Below are 20,537 nucleotides of genomic sequence, written 5' to 3' on the forward strand. Positions count from 1 at the left end.
TTTTTTTTGTTTGCTCTCCAAGATTTCGAATTACAGCAACTTCTGTGGGAAATTCGTCCATAACCTTCCAAATACAGGTTATGTGAATACAGGAACCAATTTCGAAAATTCAATGGGAAATTACTGCTAAACCCCAAAACCCTGCTGGCATTTTTAATTTTTGATATTTGATGTCCATAACTCGGGATTGCGATCTAAAAATAACATAGACCCCATACAAATGTCCCGAGCAATATAAAGAATTTTTAAAGCAAACCACGTGGTGGAGTGTATAAAATGCCCAGACCAGTCCAAATTAACGTCGTTTAATCTTTACAAACAAGATTAGTCATAATCAAATCTTAAGGTTCTAAGATTTGATGATGAATTCCAAAAATTTAAAAACCACCAACAAATTAAAATATCAGTTCGCATTTTAGGTTTGAGATTTTAGGAAAAAATCCAATTAAGGGGACCCCCCTCACTCTTGGTGTTAAAAAAATTAATTTTATGTTTTGATTTAATACGAACCTACACTAATTCAAGAATGTCGGTATAAATCTTCAAGTGAAAATCTCAACAATTTTTGAAGATATAGCCGATTTATTGTGTTAGCATCATGTGACGGTAAAAGTGATTCTCAAACATTGGACGCGTTTTTCTCCAAACAGCGTTTTTGAGAATGGCGGGCACGATAACTCAAAAACTAATAATCCAATCGATTTCAAATGTTGGGACGTTTCTCTGTGAGTGTATAGCTATCGTATGAACTAGGATAAAGGCAATCGGTGAAGATCTTCCTTATTTTTTAACTTGGGTTTTGGTAAAAAATCCCTTAAAATAGTTAACTGATTTGTTCCTTGTTTTGGGTTTATGCCCATATAGTCGTATTCCACCATAGTGTAATTTTAATATTTAGCGTGATGGAAGGTATTGTGATGCAAACATTTTTGATTCGAAATTGAGCTATATGGGTGCTCATGACTAATTGAGCCTCATGTAATGATAACACCACGTGTTTGGTACAGGTCGCATATAGATGGTGCACCAAACTCCTAATATTTGTGCGATTAACACGAATTTTATTGCGTTTTGTTTAAATTGGTGCAGATACAGCCGTAGCTTCCATATGTATTTTGAACGGATGTGTGATTTAAATTAAATTTTTAACAGTGCGGCGCTATTCGGCGTGTATCCATTTTGCAATATATCGTTTTCCATAAATTTGTCCCATGGTACGCAGACGACGCTAAATCTGCCCGAATGAAATTTAATTTATCATGTTCTTTCGAGGGAACATTGACATGCAATTGTAAGGATACATATAATCAATATACCCAAAGTGGTGAAGGGATCATATAGTCGGCCCAGTCCGACTTTACTACTTTCCTTACTGGTTTTAAATGTTGAAAGTCAGACTCAGAGCCTAAAATATAGCGAGATTTCAATGTGAAATCGAAAAAATGCAATTATTTTTGGAATAAGGCAATCCATTTTTCGGTATTTTGGGGTCCTTCAACCGAATTTGCTGAAATTTGGTACATCGGGTTCTTATTGGGTACTAAATTTCACCCCATTGGATACTAAATGTCTACCCCATATAACGTTAGTTGTATTACACCATAGTAGGAGGATATTCTGTACTCGAATGTATGACGATTTATTCTAAGACGATTTAGCCATCTCTTGCAATCGTTCTACCTTCGGAGAATATAGAGATACCCATTTGCGGTATTATTAATATTTAGCGTTACGGAAGGTATTGTGATGCAAAAATGTCGGTCATCGGTAATTCATACAACAATGTATGAATTACCAATGTAATCAACAATGGTCCCGCGTTAGGTACAGCCTCCAGGAGTGAACGCATATAAATGTGCTTTTTATGACAATCTGTATTTGAACCAGCAGCTTCCACCCCACCCCGAAATAAAATCCTGTGTACGTTGGTGATGACCTCATATAACATCGCCTTCTAAACCGCAGTATTTTAAGGATCTTATACAAATGTTCATCATTGGTCCACGTTTTGGAGTTTTACGATTTTAGTAAAAATCTCCATTAAAAATTGTTAAAATTTCTATTTATATACATTATGATTTACAACAATCGCTTGGTACAATTGTTGGTATAGGTATAATTTTTGGTATGTTCCCTATGTTCAAGTAATTATCAGTATACCTATGGTGGAAGATATCCAAAGTTCGGCCCGGCCAAATTTAACACCTCTTTCGCATGTTTTTTGTTTTTTAAACAGCGAGTGTTTTTTTCATTTTTATTGTCCTCAAAAAAAGTTTCTCACAAAAAATTGTACGTCCAAAATATTTCTAAAATAATGTCTTACCATTAAAATTTTTTGTGAAATCTAATGAACCTTTTTGCTATTGTTGTTTCAGCATAACTAATCCCTTAGAACATTTAAACTACTTTTGACCAACTTTTGTTCTTGGTATTTTCAAAGTTCCTTGGATACTGGGATTTAACTCGGGAGAAACTTCAAGCAAAGCATCAACATCTTACTCGATTAGTCCTTATGTCAGTTTCGTTATTGATGGGCCAAATTTTTTGTCGCTGCTTAGGAACAACGCCCTCAATGTTTTCGTCATGGGTTAGTTATTAGAATGTCGGAGTGTTTCGGATGCATTTCATCTGTAGGGGGGTGTAAGATTCTTATTCCATATATTCGAAAACAATTTTTTCCTACCCAACTAGAACTTTTTATTACTAATAGGTTACGTTGGTTCGCACCTCTGTTTTATTTATACTGATGAGGACCTTATCAGTATAAATAAAACAGAGGTGCGAACCTATTATGTGCTAAATAAATATTTGACTTATGGTTTATTTTGTGATTCTGGTGCACAATCATTTTTCATCAATTGATCACACCTCTCTCAATATTTTCTAGCAATAGCATAAATCGTTCTCAACTCCAACAGAGTGAATATTATATGTGAATATTAAATTTGCAACACCTATAAATATTTCCCGTAGAAATTCTATTTCGATTTATGCAAGACCGTCTGCCTGTCCATTTAAATCACTATAAAATGATCAATATGGGTCCACATTTAGGATAACCAACATATAACTATAATCCCCATTAGTCGGTATTTTGGGAAGATTGGACAGATTTTTTAATCAAAATGTATGATTGAAATCATGGAGTGACACATCTTCCTAATCAAATGTATAAATATTGGTCAACATTTTACGATGGCCCCCATATAACGGTAAACCCCATTATTCGGTCGGTTCCGGCACGATTTCCACCACACATTATTCCGCATTTTGTGAGGATGTCGAGTGCGTAGGCCAAATTTTAGGTAGTTTTACTATTGCGAAATAGTCTGCCGTAATTCCAATTAGTTGTTTTATAAAATAGATATTTATTAGTTTTTATGAAAGTATAGCATTGAGATTTTACCTTCATACTAAATTTCATTTTCAGATGTGCAGATTTGTTTTTAAACAATTTGACAGCCAATATTTTCATAAAATATTTTTAGAACAACTTATAATCCATGCTGGGGGATATATCGTTTATGACTTGTTAGACATTTACTTTGGGCACACCCCTCAGATTCTGAGTTCCTCATTAATGTTAGGGAATCGTAGGATATTTGGCATCAGAAATAGCAGTTTTATAGCGGGTTATGTCTCTTATATTCTTCTTCTTCTTTTCAACTGTCATTTCATCTTTAGAAAAACAAATCTTCTCTTTGCTTTTCAAAGTCATTCTAATGTTCAGTGCATGCCTTCAGCATGGAAACGTTTCGTTATCAATTATATCGTACATACATTTCGATATTCATCCGACCAATACCAAAAATAATTTCTACTACAGAAAATATAAAAATACAAAAAATATTGTAAATAAAACCCCTAACTAAATTTATTATTCCTATAACTCTCTTTTGTATATATTTTTAAATTTACAAAAAAAACAAAAACAATTGTAAAAAATCCTACAACTACTATGAACAACAACAACTACTACTACCATACCAACCAAAATGTACATATGTGTATGTCTCTGTATATCGACCACAATCGTTTGCTACCTATTGACCGAACGAATTCCATGATAACCTCCACCTCAACCTCCCCCCGTCCACCACCACAAACTCCAGAATTCGATCCAGATTTCTCAAGTAAATCCTCATTGAAAAGACGCGGTGGCATTTGCATTTTTGTCGACGAGGAAGAAGTCGAACAAATGCTTGACCACAATGTGGCCACACAACATCACCACAATGGTGTCGACGGTAGTGCCGGTGGTCGTGGTCGCGGTGGTGATGACGGCAGCGGCGGCGGTGTCACCAAGTGTCTTACATTCAGTGTCAATAGTATGACCCGGGGTAGTGGTGAGCGTAGCAAATGTCTCTATTGTGGAGCTGCTTTAAAAGCTCAACATCAAGCGGATAATAGTAGTAAGCGAAACGATAAGCAAACACGTCACAAAACAAAGACAATGGCACAGAGGTTAAGAAGCTTCGGCTGGCATAGAAATCGGTGGTTGTACAAACACAGAAAGCAACGCCCGGCCGGATGTCAGTGTGGGGCAAATGGTGAGTTTGAAATTAGAATGAAAAAAATGAAAAACGAACAACAGAACCGAACAGAACAGAAAAAAACAACAGCAACAACAATAGCAACAAAGCCTACAGAAATGAAAACAATAAGAATTGCAAAGAATACAAAGTTGTTGTTTGGAAATCATACACATAACCACTACATCAAATGCAGTAACAATAACAGCAACAATAACAAGTACAACAATAAAAGTAAAACAATAATAACAACAACAACAGCTACAGCTACACAATTTTACTTACTACCGCTTCTTAAACTAATGCCACCACAATCACCACTGCAATAGCAACAATAAAATATATAAACAATGCATACCTAATTGAATCTTACTTTAATGTGTATTAGACCGTATCAATTTCTTTTAAATTTTTAATTAATGTAAAAATATACAAAATCAAAATTTAATGTATGAACCATTTAGTAACAATCAACGATGACCGACAACTATGTATCAGTCGTAAAATATTGTTTTCGGCTAAAGTCTTCAAAATACACTTTATGGAGCCGCGTTTCATCTCTTCAAGGCATAAGAATGTTTTGAAATGCTAATCGGCTCATATCAATATCTTCAATCATAAAGGCTGTTTACAACAAATCTCATTTCATTGGGTCGTATAATGAACAACAACAGTTAAATTATAACGTATACGCCGATAGGGCCCTTTATTAACCCAGATAACGCTAGAGATTTTTTGTTCAAAATCGAAAATTTAATGTTCTAACTTAAATGTTATATTATTATATTGTTCTGGCGAAACACTTGGATTTTGATTTGACATAAAGCTTGGATAGTATAGAAGAGGGATATGACAATTAACACAACATAGAGAAATTCTCTGAGATAACGGTTGCTTTCTATTTTTAGTTTCAAAAAATTGAATTTTTGTTTTTTATTTAACTCGAACCTACCCTAATTCAAAAATGACCCTTCCGAATTTAAAGTGAAAATCTCAACAACTCTTGAAGATATAGCCTATTTATTGTGTCAGAAGGGTGTTTCTCAAACTTTAAACGCGTTTTTCTCAAAAAGTGTTTTTGTTGGCGCGATAACTGCAAAAATTATATATCCAATCAGTTCTAAATTTTAACAGGTTATAGTATGAACTAGGATAAATGCAATCGGTCAAGATCTTCTTTACAACTCGAGTTTGGGTCGAAAATAGTGGACTTCAAGATAACTTAAACCTAAAATCAATCCGACCCTTATACGGAGAGAGTTTAAGTTATGCGGAAAATTTGTGGTGGAACTCTCAAATTCTTAAAACACATCATTATACTCAGAATGACTGCTACTTTATACTCTGAAAACTCAAAATATTAAATTATGTCCAAATCTGTTTCAACTGGGTTGGGACTTTTAAATGGGGGCTGCATGAAAACATTAGCATATTTTGAAAAAAAAATCCTGCAGATAAATTGTTTACCCCCAAAAATGCCAGTGTGACGTATAATTAATAACTAGAGTTTACTTAAAACGTATCCGCCTATCGGGACGCACATCGAACATAACAAACGTTTTTATAATCCACAAAAAACAACAATTTTTTTTATTAAAAGAAATCTACAATAATCCCAGAAAATACATATGAATATTGGATCAGCTGATTTTTCAGCTACCATGACCACTGATTTTAAAAACATAATTTTGAAAATAACACGTTTGAAGTTTTTTTATTCTTGGTGAAGTCTTTAGACTTTTCTATTAGTTCACTCGTGAATAGTATAGTTCGTGAATAGTATAATTTTACACCTACTGCTTCCTTCGCATCCTGTCATGTTCAAATGTGCCTTAGATTTGCATAGTCTTATCTTCATTTGAATCTCCCCGCAGCATTTTGTAGATTTTCAATTTCCTAAACATTTCGACCGTGACCTTATTTCTAGACGTATTGCGCTAAATGGTTTAGCATTGTTCACATCTATAGAAGGTTGGACAGTATCACTTCTGATTAATAGGTTTCCTATATTCGTACAAGGCCGTGTTGTAAGAAATTATTTATGGAATTAATGCATTCCAGAACAGTTTTGGATTGAACTGTTTTGGAGGTTTTATTTTTATAGATTGTATACTACATGTCATGGTATTTGTTGTCATGTTCCGATCTTCCTGATACTTGAAACAAGAGTACATAGTCACGCCATATGACTACATTTGTTTCAGGTTTTAAATTTGGCTCAAAATAGTTGATTGAGGTTCCGATTATAGCCTATATATTGAGATGAGGTGTGTTGTGATGTGTTCGGTGTCGAACTAGGATATGAACTAGGAGAAATGCAATCAAGATCCTCTTTAAAACTCGAGTTTGGGTCGAAAATAGTGATTTTTTAGAAATAACATTTCATATGTCCGCCATTTAGTCAAGTCGGCCCACTTGTTCAGTGCTTCAAGTCTTATTTGGATATCAATTGGATGTATGTACAATATAGTATCCAAAACCCTAGTTGGTGTTGTCCTCATTGGCTCACATATACCTAGGCAATATGTTTTCTTTACTTCCTGAAATGCTTTTAGGTTAAATTTGATGGCCATAGCTGTCCACCAGACTACAGACACGTATTTTATCATGATCCTATACATTATCCGTTTTGATCCATATTATTTTTACTAAAACTATATGGTGTTCGAGGTTGGGAATTATTGATCCAAACCTTCAGTTACTTCCCCCAAAAGGTTCCATATTTTGAAAATATATAAATATGGTTACTCCCCAAATTGTTTAGAACTTTAAAAATTGAAAATCTAGATAAATTCTGAAAATAGGTCCTATTGATCCACTCCCTTAGGTACCTACTTAACAAATTGTCAACATATCGTATTTTTCTTAATTTATTTATACTTTCATAACCCATGTGCTACTAGAATGTTGCGAAGGCCTGATAGGGCCAATAAATTAAAAAATATATAGCTGATCCATGCGTACAAAAATCGGATACATTTTGTTTATAATCTGGTAGAAATAAAAATAGTAATCTGGATCTGCCTCCCCCGACTAAATGTTATTGACATATTTGGTATAATGAATTCTATTCATGGTAAATATTTCTGACGAGTCCAACAGTTCTTCATACTCTACTATTTATTCGAAATTTATTAGTGTACGAACCTATATGTTCTTTCGGGCGAGAATCGAATACCAGTAGAAAAGGACGATGGAAACACAAGAATATTAACTTCTTGTCTTTGAGTAACCTATGTAAAATCTTCTGTTTTCTTAATATAATCGCCAAGGTTATAATTTCCATAAGAACATTTACAGTGTAACATGTAAAAAAGTCCTCAGGTTCAAATGGACCTATCTTTTTTTATACCGTTCACCAAATTATATCTTTCAAAATACTGACAATAGGACCGGATTTATATGGAGAATAATTTTTGCACATATGGTTTTTACCCTCTTATAACCCGGAATGCCAAATTACAGTCCCATTGGAGTGAAAAAAGTTGGTTGTACACCTATTCATGTTTTTAGTCCATACAACTTACATTAATTTGCTTAGAATATGTAGTTAGGATCTCGAACATTTCTTGTGGTGAGATTCTCCACTTTCTCGTTATATGTCAAAATGTGGACTTTTGTTATATTATTAATTTATATTCAAAATTACCTTCAGAGGAAATTTGTTGTCAACGGAGAATGCAAAACTATAAACTAATCCCTCTTCCGCTAGAAATACGGCTAGAACTTTCAGAATACCGAAAATCGGTAGATACCGTCATATGGGGCTATGTCAAATTAACAACATCATACCAATCCCGTATTACAGCATGATCAATTACAAAATCGAGGGTCGATTTGTCCTGGTTTCCAAACATCCCCGCACCAATATTATAGATTGTACAAAAATTTAAAAAGTGTAGTTTGACAGACGAATATAACTATATCGGCGTAAAATTTAAATTTACAAATTAAAAAAATTTCTGATTTAATATGCTATTTTATTGCGTTTCGAAAATTTAAATATAGGTAATTTAAATGTTTTTTTTTTTTAATCCAGCAACTACAAATAAAATCTTACTAATATTCTAAAATCGATACGGTCTAATACACTTGCTTTTTAAACTGCAGCTATTAGATGAATGCCAGAAATGCATAAAATAAAAACTTCACCGCTTCAGGTGAATTGCACCACTACTAAATTGTGTCCTTCTTTTTTAATTGTATTGCTTATTTACTATTTACTTTAGTTTTGCTTTGCCTTTTTCTCAATTGTGTATTTTTGTAGTAAAGGACTTGCAATTTTTATTTACTTTAAATGTGTTTTATATTTTATTTACCCACGTAGTTGCTACGTGGAACAAAACATCAACAAATACATTAAACTATCATTACAACAATACTAAGAAAAAAAATGTTGATAAAACAACAACTTTAAAAAAAGGGTATACCAAGTTTAATTCCAATAGCCTTCACCTGAAGGCTATCTTCGAGTTGCTAAAAACCACCATTTTACCCTCATCCAATATATCACCCTTTCAAGTGGAATATCTTCATTGACTTTGAGGAATTGCCTCTAGCATGAAATTTTCCCCACAGTGTATAATCCATTCTTAAAAGTGCCTTACTTGGCTTTACCATGGTCGGAAAAGCAGTCACATCCCTCAGTGTGGCTTCACCCCCATTAATGTACACGCACCGCCATATTCTCCCTCAACAAAGTCAAAAGAAATTCAACAAGAAACCAAGAATATTATGGGGAGACTAATGGATGCCCATTAAGCTAAATATATTAATATAAATCTCTGTCAGTTAATAACTCAGAAAAAACGTTTACACTTAACAATTTAAGCGTTCAACATTATTGTAGTTGCAATAAGATGTTCATGACACAATGACACCTTCACATACAGACACACACACGCACACTAAAACACTTACTTACCAACAAGTATGGTGCTTAGTCGCTTTTGTATTTTCATTCTTCTTGCTTAATCATTTTGTATTTTAACTGAATTTTTATTTCTTCATCTTAACTCGCCATCTGTGCTTTCACTGACATCCATCCTTGGCATTCAACAACTACTACTTCTACTATTTATCAACATTCAATTTGTAATTCTCCGCTACTCTGTCGCATTTTACGTAATTACTTCTTTTAGAACTTTTTTTATCAAATCTCTTTACTACTATTGGCAACTATTTAAACGTTTTCTTCCTCTCTCTTTCTCGCAACTTTTAACTACTTTTACTACTAACTACTCTTTTAGCCGATTGCATTGTCTTTGTTTTAATTTCAACCATTTGCTTGTTGTTCCTGTCTTGCCATTGTCTGTGTGTAGTAGTTGTGATAATTTGTTATTTAATACAATAATACATACACACAATATATATTTACTAACAATTTTAAAATACAAATACATAATAATAAATAAGTATAATCCTCAGTGATTACTAATTTTCGATGGTGTTGGGAACTATAATTAAATTTTTGAAAAAAAAAGTTTTTTAATTATGATTTATTTTCTAAATAAAAATTATAAAACCACATAAATATTAATGCAATTAAAGATATAAAATAAATTTAAATATTTTCTATAGAAATACAATTACTAATACTATATACAAAGTGTGAAAAGGTGTACCGCAAAGCGGTCTGGTGATAGAAAATTAATAATGGCGATGAAAATCATTGACGAGAATATTAAGAGCTTAGAAGGACAAAATTACCATAGATTACGTTTTTGAGTTCCAGCTCCGGATCTAGTTAAGGCTAACACCCATTCTCGGTTCCAAAAATTTTAATTTTGGTTTTTGATTTAATCCGAACCCACACTAATTCAATAATGTCCCTATAAATGTCCTTGGTCTCAACAACTCTTGAAGATATAGACGATTTATTGAGTTAGCATTAAGTGATGGCAAGAGTGCTTCTCAAACTTTAAACACGTTTTCAACCGGCGGGCACGATTATTCAAAAACTACTAATCCAATCGCTTCCAAGTGTGGACACGTTTCTAAGTGATTTTGTATCTATCGTGAACTAGGATAAATCCAATAGATGGACATCATCCAAAATTTTTCCAAAAAAAAAAAAAAAAACAGTAGGCAAAGTAGTAAAGTCGGATTGGGCCGACTATACCACTTTTTACCACTTTGGATGTATTCTACATATGTATCCTAACAGATCTCGCCTTTTCGAAGGAACATTGACATGAAATTGAAGGAACTTAAATATGTGATCTTTATCTACATGTAACTCGGCTAACATCAATCCCCACATATGTCATTCTGCAGCCAATGCCAAATTTTGTAAATCGATTTAAAGCAAATTTGGTATGCTGCTCTGTTCAAAATTATTGATTATTTAGTGTAAAATTAGCATGAATACGTGGAAATTATATATGGAAGCTATGCTATATCTGAACCGATTTAAAGGAAACTTGCTAGAAATAAATTTATATTCCATAACTAGGCCGGTATATCAATCGGCCTAGTTATGGATCTTTAGTGTACCATTTACTTAAAATCGGACGAAAAATATTTAGGAGGTATATGTCACTTAGCACATATGATTACAGACTTAATTAAGTATGCTATGCCAATTTTTTTTAAAATATATACGGGCTTTGGTGCTCCACCAACAAAAATCGTACTAAATTTCATGCAAATCGAAACATATATAGGGACTTTGATGCACCATTTACATTAAATCGGACGAAAATATACATAGGAGCTATAACAAAATCTAAACCGATTTTCACGAAACTTAGCACACATCATTCTTAATTCAGTACGCTATGCCAAAATTTGTGCAAATCCAAAGATTTGAAGGGAGTTTGGTGCGCCATTTGCATTAAATCGGACGAAAATATATATGGAAGCTATATCTAAATCTGAACCGATTTTCACAACATTTAACACACATCATTCTAGAGTTAATTCACTATGCTGTGCCAAATTTCCTGCAAATCGAGAGATATATTTGACTTTGGTGCACCATTTAACATAAATTGAACGAAAATATATATTGGAGCTAGATCTAAATCTGAACCGATTTTCACGAAACTTAACACACATCACTCTTGACTTAATTTAGTACGATATGCCAAATTTCGTGCAAATCGAAAGATATATAGGTACTTTGTTGCACTATTTACCTTAAATCGGACGAAAATATATATGGGAGCTATATCTATATCTGAACCGATTTTTCCCAATTTCAATGGGGTTCGTCCTTGGGCGAAATAAATCAATTCTAATAAAAAATGCGGCCTGTACTTTGTTTACAATTTAACATGGACAGACGGACGCACATGCATAAATCGACTCAGAAAGTGATTCTATGCTTATTCTCTATGGGTCTATCTCGTTTCCTTTTGCCTGTTACAAACATATGTACAAAGACATAATACCCTGTACCACAGTGTGGTTAAGGGTAAACAACTCGGTCGAAAAATACGATCAAAACTCCCAAAATACTGAAAATTAGGGGTACCGTTATATGGAGGCTACCAGAAAAATTGGACCTATATTTATAATTTTAGTGGAGATATTTGCTACCCCATAAGAACCCAAGCTATACCTAAACGTGGACCTATATATCCATCATCGAACTTGACCTACCTGCAGACAAAAGACAACCTTATGCAAAATTGCAGCACCATATCTCAACTCCTTCAGAAAATAGCGTAATTACAACAGACAGATCGTCTTAGAATTTTACCCTGATCAAGAATATATATACTTTATAGGGTCGGAAATATTTCGATAAGTTACAAATGGAATGACAAAATTAATATATGGAGGGTATAAAAATAGTTTAGAGTATGAAATCAAGAATATTAGTAATCATCACCTCGACTATAAAATTGCAGACTATATAACTGATAATAAATATTTACGTAAAATGAGTTTGATTTTCTGGTGTAGCAAATCTTTCAATCTAGTCTGTTTTTCGATAATCAGCCGAATAAAAATGTAATTTTTCGAAATAAAAAAATAGTTTAAAATGTTGTATGGGTATTATAGCTTTGTGCAGCCCCAAGAGTTTGTAACGCCGATAAACCCACCTTTAAGTTTTTGTTATATAATAAAAAAATAGTTTAAAATGTTGTATGGGTATTATAGCTTTATGCAGCCCCAAGAGTTTGTAACGCCGCTGTAGGATGGGTTTTGGCCATAGAACCCCCCTATTATTTTTGGTAAAGATCGATTAATATTTAGAGAATGGAATGGACCAAATACTTAATTGTTGTCGTTTTTCTGGTCGCTACAGAGACCGCAATTATGACCCGAACATCGCGAAATTTTACATTGAAAAGGGGATCGGACCAAAGAATAAGCATAACTGTTTTGATAAAGATCGGTTATTATTTAGAGGGACTTTGTGGTTAAAAATTACAAAATTTGTATTCTAATGCGTATATATTTACTCCTGAAGGACATAGACCCGAAGGGCATGGATCCCAGAGGAGTGGTTGACCTTTAATTTGGTACCAATTATTTTGTTATATGTTCTCGGATGTGGGAGTTATACATAAATAGTTACAGATATCTACCTATTCCGATTACTATTACCACACTAGAAGGCGTATATTTCTCGCTGATCGATTTGAAATTTTACGCATCATTTTCGGACATGATCAGATGATATTTATGGGTTGAAATAAACCCAAAAAAATTGTTTATTTCTTCAGGTCGCTCTATATGCTACAATAATAAGCCAAACATTACAACACATCACATGGGGATCCGAGGGTCAAATCAACCAAGACGTTTCTGTGTAAAATGAAACAATTTGCATTTTGTGGCGTAAGTGTTAACTCCGGAAAAAAAATATTCCGAATATATGCAAAGTAAGGAATAGTAGCGAGTAGGGTATGGTCGGCCCCAACCGAAAAAGTGTTGTTTTTTTTCCAGCGGAACTCTTTTTCTTGTCTTCGCTTTATTTGGTTTAGAATTTGACTCAGTCTTTCGATTAATTATAGGGAGATATTTTCCTAATTATTTTTTTGTTCGTAAATTATTGTTGTATCACTTTATTTCAACCGTTAGGATATTCAGTTTTGAGGTGTCTGAGTAGGTGTCTGATCAGTATACAACACTAATACGTTTATAGTTCATATGTGTGTGTTCTTTCGTTTGTAATCAGAATTAAAGTGGCGAAACAGAAAAAAACGCAACCCACTAATGAAAGGTTATCATTATTCTTGTCAGGACCACAAAAACAAAACTGAGCAGCTGCAAACTGATACAACTCAATATTGAACGTTCCAGATACAGGCCATTTGTTGGCTATTTTATTTGTAGTAATTTGTTGTTGTAGCTTTTTTTTCTGTTACTCCATTCTTGGAAAATAGTTTTGCTCCTATTATGTTTTCTCTTTGTTTCCGATGTATCAAGCGATTGAAATAGCACAAATCCATTTATAACGTTACGTGTTAATGATGATGACTTCTCACGATGTGTGGGGGAATGGTAATGGCAAAGATTTTTGCGTTAATACAAATGTGAATCGATACGATGGAAATAAATGGGATAAACCAAAGGCGTAACTGCCTTAAATTACTTATGAGATGAACATTTTTTTCTCGATAGGGAATTAATGGTATTTTTTTCAGATTTGCTTCTAAGTAGATGTTAAATTCTTCCGAATTACTTACTGCTAGAAATTTATGAATAAGATTCAGGAACGTGGATTATGTAAAGCATATTTTTAAGGACTATCAGAAGACGTGGATTATTTAAAGAATATTTTTTCAAGGACTATCAGAAGGCGTGGATTATTTAAAGAATACTTTTAAGGACTATCAGAAGGAGTTTATTATTTAAAGAATATTTCTTCAAAAACTATCAGAAGGCGTGGATTATTTAAAGAATATTTTTTCAAGAACTATCCGAAGGCGTGGATTATATAAAGAATATTTTTTCAGCGGCCTATAGAAGGCGTGGATTATTTAAAGAATATTTTTTCAGCGGCCTATAGAAGGCGTGGATTATTTAAAGAATATTTTGTCAAGGCCAATAGAAGGCGTGGATTATTTAAAGAATATTTTTCAAGGACGTGGACCCAAAATAGGCGTGGATTTTTTAAAGAATATTTTTAAGAACTATCAGAAGGCGTGGATTATTTAAAGAATACTTTTAAGAACTATCAGAAGGCGTTTATTATTTAAAGAATATTTTTTCAAAAACTATCAGAAGGCGTGGATTATTTAAAGAATATTTTTTCAAGGACTATCAGAAGGCGTGGATTATTTAAAGAGTATTTTTTGACTATCAGAAGGCGTGGATTATTTAAAGAATATTTTTTCAAGGAAGGCGTGTATTATTTAAAGAGTATTTTTTCAAGGACTATTAGAAGGCGTGGATTATTTAAAGAATATTTTTTCAAGGACTATCAGAAGCCGTGGATTATTTAAAGAATATTTTTTCAAGGACTATCAGAAGGCGTGGATTATTTAAAGAATACTTTTAAGAACTATCAGAAGGCGTGGATTATTTAAAGAATACTTTTAAGAACTATCAGAAGGCGTTTATTATTTAAAGAATATTTTTTCAAAAACTATCAGAAGGCGTGGATTATTTAAAGAATATTTTTTCAAGGACTATCAGAAGGCGTGGATTATTTAAAGAGTATTTTTTCAAGGACTATCAGAAGGCGTGGATTATTTAAAGAATATTTTTTCAAGGAAGGCGTGTATTATTTAAAGAGTATTTTTTCAAGGACTATTAGAAGGCGTGGATTATTTAAAGAATATTTTTTCAAGGACTATCAGAAGGCGTGGATTATTTAAAGAATACTTTTAAGAACTATCAGAAGGCGTGGATTATTTAAAGAATACTTTTAAGAACTATCAGAAGGCGTTTATTATTTAAAGAATATTTTTTCAAAAACTATCAGAAGGCGTGGATTATTTAAAGAATATTTTTTCAAGGACTATCAGAAGGCGTGGATTATTTAAAGAGTATTTTTTCAAGGACTATCAGAAGGCGTGGATTATTTAAAGAATATTTTTTCAAGGAAGGCGTGTATTATTTAAAGAGTATTTTTTCAAGGACTATTAGAAGGCGTGGATTATTTAAAGAATATTTTTTCAAGGACTATCAGAAGCCGTGGATTATTTAAAGAATATTTTTTCAAGGACTATCAGAAGGCGTGGATTATTTAAAGAATATTTTTTCAAGGACTATCAGAAGGCGTGGATTTTTTAAAGAATATTTTTTCAAGGACTATCAGAAGGCGTGGATTATTTAAAGAATATTTTTTTAAGGACTCCTTCTAATAATTTCTACATGACCACCACCTGTTGGCTTTTTTTATAAAAAAAAACTATTATCTTTATAATATTTACTTCCTGTTTACTACATGTAAAATGTATAATCCGAAACTTTTAAAATCCTTCTCCTGGCAGCTGCTTAGCAACCACAATAAACAATATGGAGATTATTGTTAAAACCTTAATCTCCATTCTATATAACTTTTTGCTTCAAGGTAGCTGTAATAGTTTTTTTTACCTGCAAATATTTGTTTATAACTTTTCAATATAAAATATTGAATACAACAATTACAATAGGCTATTACTAGCAGAATATTTTTCAAAAGGGAAAAATCTGGGCGCAAACAGACACATATGCACTACAACTACAATGAAGTCCACACAAAGTAGTGCAACACAAATAAAAATAGTTTCATATTTTATAAAAAAAGGACTCTCTCTTGCTATATGGCATGCTATATAAATGTATAAGGTATAGTAAATTATATTTTCCTTACCACACACACACACACACATGTGCACACTGTAACACACATACAGTATATTCCATTAAAGTTTCCCAATGGCTTAGAAAATAAACAAATGCATAAACATATTATTCTATAATAAATATCAATACGGTACACCTTTTTCCAAACGATAGGATACACCAAGTGCTTCGTCACATACACACCCACACACTGGAATAGTGTTTTTTATTATTATCCTTTAAACTAAAATAGACACCATTGAACTATTTACTACTTAAACAGCCATAGTTGATGGCGGGGACACAGCTGCCCATATTCCTAAGAGTGTTCTAAACTTTGAACGCCAGTAACCAGCATCTGTTTTACTTTTTTTGCTGGTGCATTAATTATTTTCTTTTGCACTGTTTTACAGGTGGTTCTGTGAGACCGACAAAAGGTTGGAAGGCCGAACATAAGGCGGCACGTACACTCGGTATTATCATGGGTGTATTTCTACTGTGTTGGTTGCCATTTTTTCTCTGGTAAGTACAATGAACTGAGGAACAGCGTTAATAACTTTATACCTGCACAGTGGTTTGAAATATTTCAAAAAATAAAAGGTCCATAACAAGGCGTGGATTTTTATACATCTATTTTCAAGGGTTATTACAAGGCGTGGATTTTTATAAATAAATGTTCATCGAGTTATTACAAGGCGTGGAGTAGGGGATGACAGATATCAAGCAACGGCTCTGATTGGCTTTAATATGGCAAAGTCCAGGCTTCTTCGTGCCACCTTGGGTAGCTATTTTCATCACTCGATGAAATAGTGAGCTAATATGTGCCGTGAGTTCACCCATAAGAACTATAAAGAAAATGGGTTGAGGCGTCGGGTTAGTTGCCCACACTCGGAAAACCGAACCTACTATGAAAAAAGCAAAAAAAAAGGAAAACAAACCCACCTAATGTTAACGACCCCCGCAAACGTATAAAGGACTGCGATCTGCGAATCTGCACTTGGAATGTTCGCACGTTATACAGAACAGGCGCAGTGTTCGCTTTGGCGGATGTACTCAAGAAGTACAAAGCGGATATTATTGCCTTACATGAAATGCGATGGAAAGGGACTGGCGTAAGTTTAATCAGACGATTACGCCCCGTATTATAGCTGCCATGAAACGTGATATGAATTTGGTTGCGGATTTATGGTTAACAGGAGAATAAAATACCTCGTCTCCAGATTCACACCAGTAGATGAGCGAATTGCTATAATCCGTATAAAAGCGAAATTCTTCTACATCAGTCTCATTTGCGCTCATGCTCCGACCGAAGATAAAGATGAACAGATCAAATACATATTTTACGAGCGGCTAGAAACAGCATATGACCGTTGCCCTGGTCATGACATTGCAATTCTGCTAGGAGATTTTAATGCAAAAAATCGGAAGGGAAAATATCTTTGGCCCCACCGTCGGAAAATTCTGCCTCCATTAAGAAACATCAGACAACGACATGAGGTTGATTGATTTCGCGGTAGCAAAAAACATGGTAGTTAGCAACACCAGATTCAAGCATCTCGATATACACAAGGCCACTTGGATTTCTCCCGATCGAACAACGAGATATCAAATCGATCATGTTTTGATAGACGGAAGGCATTCATTCAGTGTTTTAGACGTCCGATCGATCCGAGGAGCGAATATCGATTTGGACCATTACCTTGGTGCAGCCAAGGTACGCACCCGTCTTAATGTAGCAGCAAAGGTGCGATCTAATGTAACACGGAAATTTGACGTCGGAAAAGCTGCAAATACAACAGATAGCACAAGCCTACTTCGCTTAACTTTCCCAACTGCTTGGCGAAAGCTCCCCTTGTTCCTGCAGGCAGTAGCAACACGTAATGCAATGGAGAACTATCGGTAGAAATAGAGAAACGTATTTTCAGAAGAAAGAACAAGAAAAACGTGAGCGTGAGTAAATCGAGATGTACAGAAGCCAGAATGAAGCCCGAAAATTCTACCAACGGGTAAAACACCGTTGGGTGCATGCACATCCTCCGGTAGAGATTAACAAGGAAACCTGGTGACAAGGAGACCTGGTGGAAGGAGCATTTTGAAAAACTTCTGGTATCAAATAGTAGCGGTGAAGAGGATACCCCAGAACCAATAATAGATGACGGTATAGAGTGTATACCACCTAGCCAATATGAAGTCATAATAGCAATCAATCGGCTGAAGAATAATAAAGCAGCAGGTGCCGATGGGTTACAAGCCGAACTATTCAAGACTGATTAGTACAATTTGGAAGAATGCATGCCCAATGATTGGAACCTCAGCATCCTGTGTCCCAACTATAGAGGAATAAGTCTCCTCCCCATCGCATATAAAGTGCTATCCAGCGTTATGTGTGAACGACTGAAACCAATGATCAATGACATTACTGGACCATTGTTATGGTCAGACATGGCAAATCCACCATTGACCAGATTTTCACTCTGCGCCAAATCTTGGAAAAAACCCACAAAAAATACATCGACACATTTCACCTATTCGTCGACTATAAAACCGCATTCGACAGCCCTATCCGTTCAGAGGTGTATAAAGCCATGTCTGCTTTTGGTATTCCTGCAAAATTAATACGGCTATGCAGGATACCTTTAACTGGCACAATATCAGCAGTTAAAGTCGGAATGGACCTCTCGGAGCCCTTAATACCAAACGAGGATTCAGACAAGGTGACAGTTTGTCGTGTGACCTTTTCAACATCCTGCTGGAAAAGGTCATACGAGAGGCAAAAGTGAACAGAAATGGCACTCTGTACATCAAACAACACATGTTACTCGTCGTAATGGGTCGAAGATTGAGAGCGGTAACAGCCACCTTTGAACAAATTGAGAAGGAGTCTGCCAAAGTGGGTCTGGCAGTAAACGGCGAGAAGGCCAAGCTGATGGTATCAACGCGCAAGACGTCCAGTAGACTCGGACCAACTGTGGAACGTGAGAAATACAGGTTCGAGGTAGTCAAATATTTTATATACCTTAGTACCGCCATAAACAAAACGAATGACATCAGTTTTGAAATTCGGAGAAGCATAGTGATGGCCAACCGATGCTACTATGGTCTGAGCAAATAACTCAAAAGCAAGGCCACCTCCCGCCACACCAAACTCACACTCTACAAGACGCGTGTTGTTATATGGATCTGAAGCATGGGTACTTGCGCAAGCAGCTTTGGAGTGTTTGAGAGAAAAATTCTTCGAAAGATCTATGGGCCGATCTGCGTTGACGGTGAATATCGCCGTCGAATGAACTTTGAGTTGTACCAGCTATTCTCGGACATCGACATTGTTAGACGTATTGAGCTGCAGCGACTACGTTGGCCAGGTCATGTTGTGAGAATGGATGAAGATGCCCCAGCCCAAAAGGCATATAAAAGCGAACCAGCTGATGGTTCACGCAGAAGGGGAAGGCCACGAATAAGATGGAAAGATCAACTGGATGACAACATTGCCGAATATGTCTTTCAAATTGGAAAAACTGCGCAAAAGATCGACCCGCCTGGAAATCTTTTTTTAAGCTCGGCTTATGGAACGAAAGTTCTGTCACAAGCTAGCTAAGTAAGTAAGTATTACAAGGCGTAAATTTTTATAAATAAATTTTCAAGCGTTATTACAAGGCGTGGATTTTTATAAATAAATTTTCAAGGGTATTACAATCGTGGATTTTTATAAATAAAATTAGAAGAACTATTAATTTCAACCCACTGTGCTTTACACTTCCACCTTCTTATTTATTTTATCTGCTGTGTTTATCACACACACCCACTCTCTCCCTCTCTCTTTCACTCCATTAGGTACGTGATAACATCCCTGTGTGGTCCAGCGTGTCCTTGCCCCGATGTTGTTGTGGCCGTACTCTTTTGGATTGGCTATTTTAATTCGACGCTTAATCCGCTCATTTATGCTTATTTTAATCGTGATTTTCGAGAAGCATTTCGCAATACCCTCGAATGTGTGCTACCTTGCCTGGAGAAACGTAATCCCTACAATGCTTATTATGTTTAGTAGCTGTAAGAAGACAATGAAGAAGAACAAGCAGCAGAATCCGAAACCCAAACAACATACGTGCAACAAATTCCACTGGTCGTGGTGGTGTTTAGCTTGTCGATACTAAGAGCCGACCTCCTTTACGCAAAAAAGATAAACGCAACAAAGTTCAAGTTACGCTATTTAGTAACATGCACGCACACACATACACACCGACCCCCCTTCCCCACACTTTAGCCACAAACTGGTTG

The 20,537-nt window shown here is 34.8% G+C and overlaps 1 protein-coding gene across 1 annotated transcript in view; it reads left to right on the forward strand.

Annotated features, from left to right (window-relative positions):
• LOC133332819 (octopamine receptor beta-3R-like) overlaps positions 1 to 20,304 on the forward strand; it is a gene marked incomplete at its 5' end in the record, with an annotated part of 49,401 nt that extends 29,097 nt beyond the window's left edge. Inside the window, 3 exons of the mRNA XM_061541190.1 lie at positions 4,113 to 4,550; positions 16,676 to 16,784; positions 20,094 to 20,304. Coding sequence (XP_061397174.1) covers positions 4,113 to 4,550; positions 16,676 to 16,784; positions 20,094 to 20,304 — 758 coding nt within the window. The remainder of the gene's footprint in view (positions 1 to 4,112; positions 4,551 to 16,675; positions 16,785 to 20,093) is intronic.
• Between the last annotated feature and the right edge of the window lie 233 nt (positions 20,305 to 20,537).

This window comes from Musca vetustissima, unplaced genomic scaffold (assembly GCF_032173495.1).
Source record: "Musca vetustissima isolate MV318-11 ecotype Yass unplaced genomic scaffold, APGP_CSIRO_Mvet_v1 utg8861, whole genome shotgun sequence".
In the NCBI taxonomy this organism is placed as follows: Eukaryota; Metazoa; Arthropoda; class Insecta; order Diptera; family Muscidae; genus Musca; species Musca vetustissima.